The following is a 14,901-nucleotide window of genomic DNA, read 5'->3' on the forward strand; positions in this document are numbered from 1 at the left end:
ATTCCCACTACACTCCACTCTGCCTCCTGTGGTTTTCTGTCAAAAGGATATCAAAAGAATTTTGAACAATCTTGATGTCAAGAAAGCTTCATGTCCTGATAGTATTTCTCCACTTGTTCTCAAAACCTGTACTTCTGAGCTTACTCCTGTTCTGCATCCCCCTTTTACACTTTCTTATTCCCCTAGTGTTTTTCCTTCTGCTTGAAAATTTGTTCATATCCAGCGAGTTCCTAAAAGGGATAACAAATCCCTTCTATCCAATTATCATCCTGTTGCACTTACTAGTAAACTGTCTTGAAATCTTCCGTCTGATCATTGATTGGCAATATGGGTTCCGTCAGTGTCAATCCAATAGTGATATATTGGCTTATACTCATCTACGAACAACTTAGCATTAGTACAGGCATATGATGCAAGAAAGCAAGCTTATGCAGCATCAGCCAAAAAAAAACTTCCACTTCACCCCTCCGTTCGTTCGAAATACCTGTCCAGCTGAGCCTTAAATTTATTTAGGCTATCAACTTCCACAACAAGGCATGGAAGTCTGGTTCCACCAACCAACTACCCGCTGGCTAAAGGCAAATTTCCACACATCTATCTTACATCTGTCTTTCCTCAATTTGAATTTATGCCCTCTCAGGTGATTATTCTGAGCAAGAGGAAGGATCCCATCAGCATTGAGCATGCTCAAACCATTCAAGGCTTTATACACCTCTATCAGATCACCTCGCCGGTGCCTAGTCTCCAGACACTGTAATTTGCAAAACTTAAGCCTTTTTTCATAAGAGAAACCCTTTGTTCCATTCACTAATCTTGTTGCCCTTCTCTGTACTCATTCCAGCAGCTCTACATCCTTCTTGAAATGAGGCCTCTAGACCTGTGTACAGTACTCAAGGTGTGGCCTGACCATTGCCTTATACAAGGGAATAATCACCTCCTTATCCCTGCTAGAAAAATTCCTGTATATCATTGACAAGACACCATGAGTTACTCTTGTAGCCCATCTGCACTGCTCAGAGAACTTCATATCTGCCTGCACAATTACCCCCAGGTCCTTTTCATTTTCTACCACTGTCAGTGTAGTACCACAGAGTTGATACGTTGCTTTGGGGTTGCTGTTTCCCATATGTAGTACTTTACATTTGTCAATGTTAAACTTCATTTGCCACCTCATCTGCCCATTTGCTCAACCTTTCCAGATCCTGTTGCAGCAACATAGCATCAGTAGTGTCCTTAACAACCCTACCAACCTTTGTATTGTCTGCAAACTTGGACATTAAGCTTGATATACCATCATCAATATTATTTATAAATACAGAAAACAGTAATGGACCCAACACTGAACCCTGAGGGACTCCACTAATAACATTAGTCCACGATGAGCAGTGTCCATTGATTACCACTCTCTGTCTTCTCACCCTCAATCATCCCTTTATCCATAGCAGCAATTTGCCTCCAATGCCACACTGCTCCAATTTGTGCAGCAGTCTTCCATGTGCAACAGTATCAAAAGCCTTTCTAAGATCCAAGTATATAATATCAAAGTTATTCCCTGCATCCAGCTCTTTTGTGACTGCATCACAGTATCCAATCAAATTGGTCAGGCAAGACTTCCCCTTAATAAAACCATGCTGTGTCTGAGCTATAACTGAAGTCTTGTCTAGATGATCCTGCAGTGCTTCTTTTTTTTTTTTTATGTGAACCCCAAACACGAGAGGTATTAGAACCTATAGTACTTAGTACCGTGCTTGGGTTTGAGGTTAAGAAGACGAAAGAAGATATTTGTTGACATTGGACTTGAACTTCTGTAGATTGTAATTTTCAGGAAATACGTATGTAGGAAGGTTGTTCCAGAAAACAGCAGTTGAATGAATAAACGAGGAAGATGAAAAGTTGGTTCTGTGGGTTTGAAGTTGGACAGTAAATGGATGTTGGCTGGTGGCGGCACGTGTTCGGACTGTTTTGAAAGAGAGAGCAGGAATTATAGAAGCCAATTCAGAAGAACAGTGCCCATGGAAGTACCTGTAGAAGAGGCATGCAGCAGAAACAGTGCGTCTATGAGAAAGCGAGTGGAGAGACTCTGTTAGAGATGAATCATTAATTAACCTAACTGCCCTCTTCTGAATGGAATCAAGATGCCTAAGAGAGGTTTTGGGGACACCACCCCAGATGTGGGAACAATATTCCATGGCAGGGCGAATTTGCGATTTATAAAGAGTGAGCAGCTGTTTGGAAGAAAAGTAACACCAAGAGCGAAAGAGAAAACCAAGTTTTTTAGATGCAGAGGAAGCAATATTTGTAATGTGCTTGTGCCAAGAGAGATTAGAAGTCAGGGTAATCCCCAAAAGAGATATATCATTTTGCCTAGAAATCGGAGTGTCACTAAAGATAAGCATAGGAGTAGAAGAATCCTTTTTGCGAGATATAAGACAAGACTGAGTTTTAGAAGGGTTGAAATCAACTAAGTTGTCTTTGCCCCACTGGAGAATTACCCGAAGATCGGCATTTAAGGAATTGGTAGCAGATTTTCGAGAAGTTGAAGCTGATTGAGCAGGACAAGGTTTCTCAAAATGGAAAGTTGAATGCAATGTGCTATCATCGGCAAAACTATGGATAGGATTTCCAGTCAATGGAAGAAGGTCATTGATATACAAGAGGAAAAGAGTGGAGGAAAGAACTGAACCTTGGGGGACACCAGCATTAGTGGAGAAGTTAGAAGACAGAGAGCCATCAACCATCACCCTCAGTGAGCGATCAGAGAGAAAACTGGATAACCAATTACTAAAAACAGTTGGCAAACCATAAGATGGAAGCTTGTTTAGAAGACCTTTATGCCAAACACGATCAAAAGCCTTTGAGATGTCAAGAGCAACTACCTGTGTTTCACCGAACCTTTCCATTGAATTAGTCCATAAATGGGTAACATAAGCCAGAATATCTCCAGTGGATCGACACTGACGGAATCCATACTGGTGATAGTTGATCAGACGGAAGGTTTCTAGGTAGTTTAAGAGTTGGCGGTTAATTGATTTCTCCATTACTTTAGAAAGAGTAGAAGTAATTGCAATGGGACGATAATTGGATGGGAGGGATTTGTCACCCTTTTTAGGAACTGGCTGGATATGAGCAAATTTCCAAGCAGAAGGAAAAACACCTTTGGAATAAGAAAGTGAAAAAAGACCGCAAAGAACAGGAGTAAGTTCAGGAGCACAGGTTTTGAAAATAAGTGGAGAAATACCATCAGGACCTGGAGCTTTCTTAGCATCAAGATTCATCAAAATCCTTCTGATATCCTTTTGATGGAAGACCATAGGAGGCATTGAATGGAGTGTGTTGGGAATGGTGGGAGGTGTTTTACCAAGATCATTAATACATGAGCTGGAAGAAAAATGGGATGCTAGCAGGTCAGCTTTATCCTTGGCTGAAGTGGCAACAGAACCATCTGGTTTGGACAGAGGTTGGAGCAAAGATGGGCAAAAGTTGCGGCCAATAGCTTTGGCAAGAGACCAGAATGCTCGGCTACCATTAGGGCAAGAAGCAAGTTTTCTACTCTTAGCCTGTTCAAACTCTAGTTTGGACTGATTAATAACTGCTTTACAATTGTTGCAAGCTTTGGTGTAGGCAGAAAATGAAACTGAAGAATTAGAAACAAGCCAATTACGATATGCAACATTCTTCTCTTGGACAGCCTTAGCACATTTATTGGAAAACCAAGGTTTAGATAAAGGACGAGATTTTAAAGTGGAGTGTGGGATAAAGGATTCCATTCCTGCAAGAATAATTTCACTGACACGATCTGAGCAAATGTTGACATCAGAAGTTTTGAAACAGTAATCCGACCAAGGAAAAGAAGAAAAGAAGTCTCGCAGGTCATCCCATATTGCATTCTTGTAATGCCAAACAACACGTGGTTGGGAATAGCCATGAGATAAAGGTTTCATTGGAGAAGAGACAATCACCAAGTTGTGATCTGAAGTGCCTAAAGGACCTCTCACTTCGACCGTGTACTTAGAAGGGTTGTTTGTGAGAAAAAGATCAAGCGTATTGGCTGTATGATTAGGATTGTCCGGTATTCTTGTAGGTAAATGAACAGTCTGTTCTTTAACCAGCGCCTCCATTAATTTCCCTACAACAGAAGTTAAACTAACAGGTCTATAATTACTTTTGTCGCCCTTTGATCCTCCTTTGTGAATTGGGGTCACATTTGCACATCTCCAGTCTATGGGTACCTCCCCTGAGTCCAAAGAAGCTCTCATAATTATGGCTAAGGGTTTGCTTACTTCCTTTGCTGCCTCCTTTAATATAACTGGATAGATCCCATTCACCCCAGGTGCCTTTTTTATGTTTATCTTCAATAATTTCTTCTCCACTTTCCTCATTTATTACAAAATCATCTAGCTCACTGTCAGAGTTTAATTCATCTCTGGCATTCCCCTCCCTGAATAACTCCTCATGTGTGAATGTAGATGCAAAGTACTTATTTAGTTTGTTAGCCACCTGAGCAGGATCATCAACAGTTGAACCATCGATATCCAGTGGGCCAATCGGATTCATCCCCTTCCTTCTAGAGTTTCCATAAGTAAAGAACTCTTTGCTGTTTTTCTTTGCATCATTTGCCAAAGACTTCTCATAATCTTCCTTTGCCAGCCTAATCTCCTTTATGACTTGGTTACAGACCAGCTTCTATCTATCATAGACTTCCATGTCACCCATTAATTTATATGTATCCCATGCATTTTTCTTCTCTTCCACATGCCTCATTAGTTCATCTGCCATCCATTTAGACCTAAACCTTGTTCAATATTTCTTAGTTGGTATGTAAAGCCTAGTAGCTTCCAAGATTAATTCTTTGAATGCTTCCCATTTTGAATTTGCTTTTGGTAACATCATCAGTTGGTCCCACTGTATAGAATTTATATATTGTGTCAGCCCTCGTAGTCACCTTTTCGAAAGCAAAAACTCTTCCTTTACCCCTGATGGTAGTTACATCTTTGAGTAAATCCCACTTCAGCACACTGTGATCACTGCCACCTAGTGGTTCCTTTATCTGCAGATTCTTAATGCATGAAGAATCACTACTGATAATCAGATAAGAGTATTACTCCCTCTAGTTGCCTCTCAAACATGCTGATGTCGAAAACAATCATCCAATAAATCACAAAAGCCTTGCTAGTGTGTGAGTGACCAATCACAAATTCCAGTCAATATCTGGGAAATGAAAATCCCCCATTATAAGACTCTCGGATTTACTGGCCCATTCTATTTCCCTGTACAATTTTTTATTATACTCATCAGAGTCATTAGGCCTATAGCACACTCCTACTCTCAATTTTGATCTCCCAATGCTTATGTGACACCAAACTGACTCGACACTGCACTGTCCAGCGATGTTGACTGGCTGCACTTCTTGGATTTTGTGTTTCTTAACTATAGCATATCTATCCTGTCTATCTTTCCTGTACTCATTGTACACCCCAAATTCCAGTTCTACATTCCTTATATCTGTTTGACACCACGTCTCTGATATCTCAACAATATCTGCCTTTGATGTTTTGACCAATACCTCAAATTTATCAAATTTATTTACCAAACTCCTTGCATTGGTGTAACTGCAAGTATACATGCACCTGTTCCTATTCTTAGCTACCCTAACACAACCCATGTGTCTACTTGTACTGCAACGACTCCCAGCAGTCTCTGAAATACCCTGCATCTTGTTTTCCAGGCTGCTGCTCATTCCAGTAGAAGCAGTGCAAGAATCACTTTCACCTCTGCCAGCGGCTCTTAAAATAACTTTAATTATTTACTCCATTATTTTCCCTGGAACAGAGATTAAAAATTGTCTGTAGTTATGAACTTCACCCTTTAAACCACCCTTATGAATAGAAGGTACATTGCACATTTCCAGTTTGTTGGGACCTTTCCTGAATCTAAGGGTACTTATTATTATGGCCAAAAATTTAATAACCCCTTTTTTAGCTGCATTTAATATAATTGGATAGGTTCCATCAGCATTGTGTTCTCTGTTCACTCTTAGCTACAAGTTTTGCTTCTGCTTTCTTTTCTGTTATTATAAAATCGTTTATTTCCTAATATGTATTAGATAGACTTCTGTTAATCCTATCTCTAAAAACTTCTTCGTGTGAATGTAGATGCAAAATGATTATTCAATTTATCAGCAATCTGTATAGTATCATCACTAGTTATGCCACATAACTAGTATATAGTACATTCAAAAAGTTCCTGGAATCACATGCTGGTATACAAATGGTTTGTGCTACAGCTGTAAGGTTTCATGTGGCGTTGACATTTACCTTGGCACACACACATGCCAACTGCGAACTGGCTCGACTACTTCACTCTTGGGTGAGAGCTGATTGATTGCGGAACGTTTCAGTTTTGAACAGCATGCTAACAAAGTTCTTCTTTAAACTTGGGAAAAGTGCTACAGAGATGCTTCAAGCATTACAGAAAGTTTATGGAGATGATACTTTGAAGAAAACAGCAGTTTATGAGTGGTTTAATTGGTTTAAAAATTGATAGTAAACACTAGAAGGTGAACCTCGCAGTGATGCCCTTCGACATCGTGAAACAATGAAAATGTCGTGAAGTGAAGGAACGTGTGTCAAATGATAGGCAAATGACTATTGTTGAAATTGCTCACGAAGTTGTACTGTCTGTAGGCACAGTACACACAATCCTGACACAAGATTTAGGAATGTGTCATGTGTATGCAAACTTTGTTCCATGCTTGCCATTGGATGATCAAATGGACTGGAAGGACACCATCACAGGTGATTTTTTTGAAAAATCTACACAGGATCTGCAAAGTGGTCACTGGGATGAGAGTTTGGTGTTTACTATGACCCTGAGACCAAGGTAGAATCATCCAAATGGCACACAAAAATGTCCCCACGTCCTAAGAAGTCTTGTACAACAAAATCAAACATTGATGGCCACGCTGATCATGAGCCATGCAGTTCTTGGCTGCAAAAAAAAATCACAGGCATGCAGCAACCTCCCTACTCTCCCAACCTTGCACTATCTAATTTTTGGCTGTTCCCTAAACTGAAAATGGGGTTTTGGGATCATAGTTTTGCTACAGTGGACGACATCAAAGAAAATGCTGAAGCAGGCTTACATGTGCTAAAAAAACACAATTTTAACAAACATTCCAAAGCGTGGGAAGGCTGACAGAGCAGGCCTGACGTAGTCAAGTGGTTAGGAGCGTGAGTGCAGTAGCACGCATTCTTTGAGTGGACTGCGTTCAAGCCTGTGAGTGCTAAATATGATTAACATTTGTATCATGATTTGTTGTAGTAAACTCCACTAACCTGGTGTTCATGCCGGAGTATAAACAAGAACATTTTAAGTGTGTGTGTGCACAGAAGAAAAGTACTTTGAGGTGATTAGGTTAGTAAGCTCAACTGCTCACTCAATAAACTTTTATAGTAAAATTCTGGGAAATTTTTGAATGTGCCTCATATATCCAGTTAACAATTGCCATGGACCATGTATTAAGCCTGACACTGAAGTTTTAATAAAACAGAAACAGTGACAAATTTTTGTATTAATGTTATTAAGGTTCCTACCTCAGCTTGTTATATGTGAAGCTACAGACAGCTTACCATTTATACATATATTTTATAAATTCCTAATGCATTATGAGTTTATAAAATATATATATATATATATATATACACACTGTGTTATGTAGTTGTAAATTTTGTTTATTTTATTTTAAAACTACATATTGTTTGTTTAAGTAGTTTTCTGGCTTTAATGGTGTGAAATTTACTTATAGTAGATATTTTGTACCTTTCCTCTGTATAAAAAAAAAAGTTTAACCTTATGACCCTTGGCCTTTGATATATTTTGTGATAGGCCTTAGCCTCTAATATTTTGATAACGGTCCCTTGCCTTTAAAATATTGAAGGGCCCTTACCTAAAGTAATTTTTTTTTCTTGATTTTTAAACCCATCTTTAATTATTCAGAATATAATAGTAAGTTTTTTTGTTTTTTTTTTATCAGATTGTTAAATTACATATATTTCAATTATATATAGATGGAGAAGTATTTCAAGTTAAGAAATCAAGCTATAGCCGACGTGTGGCAAAGCAGTTGGAAAAAGAAAGGAAAAAAAGACAAGAACAAATAAATAAACCAAAAGAGGAGAGTGAACCAGAAGTAAAGGAAGAAAATGTTGAAGAAATTGAAAGTGAAGAAAGTAAAAAAGTTAAGGTATGCATTTAATACTTATTTTTATATGAAAATGTGACGCTGGGAAAATAAAATTATTTTTATAAGCAATAATCATGCCGTTATATAGACCATTGTTTCCCAACCCATGGGTAACATATTAAAAACATTGCAATCCACATAAATTTTTATAAACAAAAAAAATTATTGATTATACTGAAACTAGATCTTCTTTCCATCTGGAAAGCAAACTTTACAAAAAAAAACAAAAAAAAAAAAACCACATTTCAATAACCCAACTATTTATAGACCAATTCTAATGGTGTTTCCAAATACTTATAGATATCATTGTCAAGCCTCAAGGAAAGAATAAGGTGATTGTAAGAACTGGTTACATAAAATGCTGCACCATTTTTAAATTAAAGAAATTATGTGAGTTAGGTGAAAATAGTAGTTAAGAAAAAAACACTGCACTATTTTAAATTAATTTTGTGATAATTATGGAATTGTCAGGTCTAGAAGAATAAATTGATATTAAAAGCTAGTTACAACAAATGCTATACCATTTTTATTTCGAATTAACAAAATTAAATGAATTAGGCAAGAATAGGAACATTTGTGAGCAAACACTGCACTATTTTTTAATTAAGCAAATTGTGTTGATTGGGAAAAAGCACCTGCTTTCTTAGTCAGCCAAAGTAAAATCTAAGATGCACAGTGAGTAATATATTCAGAGAGAAGCTGTGAAAGAATCATACTACTTAGCAATAGAAATTGCTGATTTACTTTTAATAAATTTGTGTTTTGTAGGAAGCTTTCAGTATATTAAATGGAGAGGATGCAGAAAATATGGAAATTGACTCAGATGAAGAAGGTGGAAAACGGAACCAGTCTTTTCATGAATTCAAAAATGTACTTAGAAGTAAGTAAGCTTTTATAGTCTCTTGTTTTCTCATATTATATTGCAGAAGGTGACTGTTTAATTGTTTTGTGCTGCTTGTCAATCACACTGCACTAGTAAGATAACAAAATTATTACCTGAAACTAGAGGAAGCTTTGACCATGTGGTGTGGCTGAATATGTGATTTCTGCTGTATAAGTTCTGGAGCATATACTTGTTTACATTCACTTAGAAACGGGAGTGAGAGAGAGAGAGAGAGAGAGAGAGAGAGAGAGAGAGAGAGAGAGAGAGAGAGAGAGAGAGAGAGAGAGAGAGAGAGAGAGAGAGAGAGAGAGAGAGAGAGAGAGAGAGAGAGAGAGAGAGAGAGAGAGAGAGAGAGAGAGAGAATGCAAGTGCAAATGGTTATGGATAAAGGGGTGGTTGAGTGGGAGAAGACAGAGAGTGGTAATCAATGGACACTGCTCGTCGTGGACTAATGTTATTAGTGGAGTCCCTCAGGGCTCAGTGTTGGGTCCATTATTGTTTTCTGTATTTATAAATGATATTGATGATGGTATATCAAGCTTAATGTCCAAGTTTGCAGATGATACAAAGGTTGGCAGGGTTGTCAAGGACACTACTGACACTACACTGCTGCAACAGGATCTGGAAAGGTTGAGCAGATGGGCTGAGAGGTGGCAAATGAAGTTTAACATTGACAAATGTAAAGTACTACACATGGGAAACAGCAACCCCAGAGCAACGTATCAACTCTGTGGTACTACACTGACAGTGGTAGAGAATGAAAGGGACTTGGGGGTGATTGTGCAGGCAGATATGAAGTTCTCTGAGCAGTGCAGACGGGCTGCAAGAGTAGCTCATGGAGTATTGTCAATGATATACAGGAATTTTTCCAGCAGGGATAAGGAGGTGATTATTCCATTGTACAAGGCAATGGTCAGGCCACACCTAGAGTACTGTATACAGGTCTGGAGGCCTCATTTCAAGAAGGATGTAGAGCTGCTGGAACGAGTACAGAGAAGGGCAACAAGATTAGTGAATGGAACAAAGGGGTGCTCTTACGAAGAAAGGCTTAAGTTTTGCAAATTACAGTGTCTGGAGACTAGGCACCAGCGAGGTGATCTGATAGAGGTGTATAAAGCCTTGAATGGTTTAAGCATGCTCAATGCTGATGGGATTCTTCCTCTAGCTCAGAAAAATCACCTGAGAGGGCATAAATTCAAATTGAGGAAAGACAGATGTAGGATAGACGTGCGGAAATTTGCCTTTAGCCAGCGGGTGGTTGGTTGGTGGAACAGACTGCCATCCCTTGTGGTGGAGGTTGATAGCCTAAATAAGTTTAAGGCTCAGCTGGACAGGTATTTTGAACGAACAGAGGGGTGAAGTGGAAGTGGGTTTTTTTTTTTTTTTTTGGCTGATGCTGCATAAGCTTGCTTTCTTGCATCAAATGCCTCTACTAATGCTAAATGCATGCATGCTTTGGAATAGCTAAATGAAACTTAAAGATCTTTTAACTGTTGTTTGTTTCAGTAAGAAGAAACACATTGACTTTATTCCATTAGATATTTCTGAGTTTAGTAACATATATTCTAGTGAGCAATTTTTTGTTAATTTATTAATTATGTTATCACTCCTTGTGGGAATTTTCTATTTGATATTGTTGCTTTGAGCTGGAAAACAGCGGTTGACAGACTTACATTAGTGGGGGCACCTTTTCTTATTTTATTTTATATTTTTCCTTTTTTTAAATTTTCTGTGCCGTTATGTTAAAAATAAGTAAAATAAAAAAAAAATAATTACAGTTTATAGTGTTTTGTATTTATATTTTTCACCATTACAGTGGCAACATACTTATAAATCACCCCTCTACTTTCATTAATAGAAATTGATAATTTAACATTCTTTAAAAGAAGTGAGCAGGCATTTGAAGGGGGAATTTTAAAGTGTCTTTTGTGTGTATTTAACATGTGTGTTAAATGACTGCATTTAACACACGTGTTAAATACAGTCATTTCTGCTATAACATGGTACATGTGTTCCTAAAACTTTCCACGTTATGGTATTTCACATATTAAAAACAACTGCGCTTATGGAAAAAATAGGGATGAGGCAGAGCACTCAAAAAAAATGTTCAGTCTGAAAAGTAAAACACGACAAAAAAGTTAGAAAGCTAATAAAATGCTAACACAAGTTTAAATATCTTAAATTTATTATAAATAAATAAATATTGCAGTAAATATAGCATTTTACCTTGACAAGATACCTTGTATTGGTCGGAGACTATGTACGCTTGCGTACATAGCTTACTTAATACTGTAATATATGCATACTAATTGATAATATTTCTGTTAACTGACACTTTTTTTTTTTTTTGGATTGTAAAATTTAAAACAGTAAAAAAGATAAGTAATCAGTAACGACAGACATGGCACACACAAATTGCACAAGTGAGATAACGAGTAATAAGTTTACGAAGCTTAAAAAATAGGAATGAGGAGAAGATTCTGAAAATTTATTTACGCTCTTGATATGATTGAAGATTTCGTGGAAGGGGAAACATTTCACCATAGTAATGTAAAAACCCACACAATTCCAGCTATCAGTATTATCGCAAATGCAATAAGATACAGTTTACTACATGTTTATAATTAGATTTCACTAACAGAAAAGCCCAATAAACCGGGAATTGAAAATTTGTTTTCATTGTTTTGTGGTAGTGACCTCCAGAAATGTACTCCTCTGCTCATGCCTCATGAAATTTATGTTTGAATAGAAAAATGTAAGCTCCTGAAAACAGTGAGTTGGCCTGCAATATCACCTGTTATCTTATGAATACAGCAAATGGCAACGGTGTATCTATGACCACTACAGTAAATGTGAAATATAGCTCTCACACATTTGATGTTTGATGTGTTTTAAGCTTTGTAAACTTGTATGTATTGCTGCGCAAGTTCAGCTTAGTGCCGGGTTTTGCATTCACCTGGTTTTACTTGCAGACCAAATCACACACAAGGCAACGCGAAAATCACGTTACACTCGCATTATTCCCTAAAAAAACAGTTGTGTTGGAGCAAATTTGCATTTCTAAAATGTGCATTATAGCAGAACTGACTGTACTATATCTTAGGGCACTGATATAACCAATGATAGATCATAACACACAATTCTCAGAGGCTCTTTGAAAATCATTTTTATTCTGCACTGTGGTAAAGGAAATAAATAAAAGGTTTGGTGAATACAAACATACACATAAGACAACACTCAATAGTCATTCTGATTGAAGAACAGAAGGTAATGTTACTTTTGTTATTTTTCTTTGAGTGACTGTGGGAAGCCTAAAGACATCTTTGGTTTAATACTGCTGTCCATTTGAAAAAAATGTCTGTTTAGTTGGTGAATTTAATTTGTATTGACATTATTTATGAGAACATACAGACAGACAGACTGAGTTGATTATGCTGATGTTTAAGAAAAAAAGAACATTTTTTCATGACTTATATGTTTAGATTCAGCCAATTATGCTGCCATTCTATTTCTTCTAACTTGTTAAATTGATTGTGATTATTGCCTGAAAAGATAGAACTATAGTTTTTTTTTTCAGTTTTGTTTATATACAGTGAGCTGGCTTTGCAGTAGGAACACCCCCTTCTGTGGGAATGGACTCGTCTGTGAAAGCTCAAAATCTGGAATGGCTAACATAAGATTGTAGTTTGCACGTGTGCCAATCAGTTTTTGAGTGTCTGTGAGGAAGAGAGTTGGCATCAAGAGTTTTCTAACTTTGAACTTGGAATAATTGTTGGAGCAAGTTGTGCAGGTGCCACTATCTCAACAACAGCTAACGTGGTTAAGTGTTCCTGTTTTGTGGTGTCGTGATTCTGCCTCAACTGGATCAACAGCAGTCGAACAACCAGCCAAAGGTCATACGTGGAATAGCTGTACGTGGTTCACACCCGTGGCGAGTGTCACGTGTCTTGTCCCGTAACACAGTGGCCTAGCTAACCATCCAGTATGATGTAGGAATAGCAAGACCAATAATCACATGGACTGTGTGCCAGGCATTAGCTGTTGTGGGTATCCATGCTCACTGTGAGATAAGAAACTGCTACTTGTATGGGCATGTCAGCACCAACACTGACATGTGGAAATCTGTTGCCTAGTCTGATGAATTCTGTTTGTTACAACTCTGTCATGCTGATGGGCATATCTGCATTTGGAGAAAGTGACATGAAGCTGTGGAACCTGGATTCACTGTTGGTGTTTCGGCAGGATTGTCCCCACCTGTCCCTCTTATCAGTGGGACCCATTGATAAGAGGGGCAGGTGGGGACAATCCTACCAAGATAAGCATATACACTTGTTATGTGCAGTTCACCATGCAGATTCACCAACTCAGAGTCACTGCCAAAAAATTTCCACATAATGAAGACATTCTATAACATTGATAAGGCATGAAATGAAGCATTCCTGTCTTGTAATGAAGTGTGACTGTACGAGACTGTCCTGAAAGATTTCCTGTGGATCCCAAGTAGCAAGATCTATTGAATATATACTTGCGCAGATTGTGAAAGTATATAAGTACAGTGGACCCCACTTTACGATATTAATCTGTTCCAGAGACACCATTGTATTACGAAAATATAATGTAAACTCAATAACACATTTTTTTTTTTTTTGGTAATTCATTCCAATACCTTGAAAGTTGAAATTTTCACTATATAACTAAGTTATTTATCTCTATAAAAGGTGATTTTTATAATGGAAATTGTACATATTGATTAAAAAAATTTATTAAAGCTAATATATTGATTAAAGCACAACACAAAAAAATCACTTCAGCTAAAGGATACAAAAACAAAACACGCGGCCAACATGTTTACAAACATTGCTATTAGCCAAGAGGAATGACTACATGGTCCACTTGGGGACAATCTTAAGCTCATCCCATTGTAAAGTGAAATAGATTGGTGCCAGTTAACATGATCACTGGTTAGTGGAATCAGCCACTTTAATTTCAGTAAACCATGTTCATTTTATCTTCTTCAAAAAATATCACAAAGACGTTCAGTTTTGAATGCTTTTGTGATATTTTTCTAAAGCACATTTCTGGATGTCACTACCATAAAATCATAAAAAAAATTTGCAGTTTCCAGTTTATTTGGCTTTTTTCTGTTAGTGCAATCTATTATAAACGGGTAGTAAACTTGATCTTATTGCATTTGTGATAATACCGATAGCTGGAATTGTGTGGGTTTTTGTGTTATTGTGGTGAAATGTGCTTCCCCTCTTCTTAAATCCTATAAAAAACAAAAATTTTCAAAATCTTCTCTTCGTTCTTACTTTTTAAACTTCATAAACTTGTTACTGCCTATCTCACTTGTTCATATCTTGTTAGTTGCAATTTGTGCATGCCATGTTCTTTGTTACCGATTGCTTATCTTTTTTACTGTTTTAAATTTTACACCCCCCCCTTCCCCCAAAAAAAGTCAGTAACTGAAATATCAGTTAGTTAGTATGTACATATTGCAGTATTAATTAAGCTATGTACGTAAGCATAAATTTATTTTTATTTTGCTAACCTGTGAAAAATATTCTTCTGATTTTCAAGTATCATTTAATTTTGTTAATTGGTAATATAAAGTGTAAATTTGTGATGTTTACTTTTTTTGGCCTGTGGATAACATTCCTCCTATTTTTGCTTATTAGAATCGCTGTTTAATAGAATTAAAATTCAATTCACAAACATGATCACAATTACCATTGCCTACCAAAGGTCATATAGTGAAGGGTATTTTATTATGGAG

The 14,901-nt window shown here is 37.2% G+C and overlaps 1 protein-coding gene across 2 annotated transcripts in view; it reads left to right on the forward strand.

Moving 5' to 3' along the window:
- LOC150083689 (PAX3- and PAX7-binding protein 1) overlaps positions 1-14,901 on the forward strand; it is a 188,769-nt gene that overhangs the window by 11,997 nt on the left and 161,871 nt on the right. For both annotated transcript variants that reach the window (XM_090378126.1, XM_090378125.1), the window contains exons 2-3: positions 8,067-8,242; positions 9,011-9,122. In XM_090378126.1, the coding sequence (XP_090234252.1) occupies positions 8,067-8,242; positions 9,011-9,122 (288 nt within the window). The remainder of the gene's footprint in view (positions 1-8,066; positions 8,243-9,010; positions 9,123-14,901) is intronic.

This window comes from Mastigoproctus giganteus, chromosome 7, assembly GCF_048544385.1.
Source record: "Mastigoproctus giganteus isolate SK-2022 chromosome 7, ASM4854438v1, whole genome shotgun sequence".
Taxonomy (NCBI): Eukaryota; Metazoa; Arthropoda; class Arachnida; order Uropygi; family Thelyphonidae; genus Mastigoproctus; species Mastigoproctus giganteus.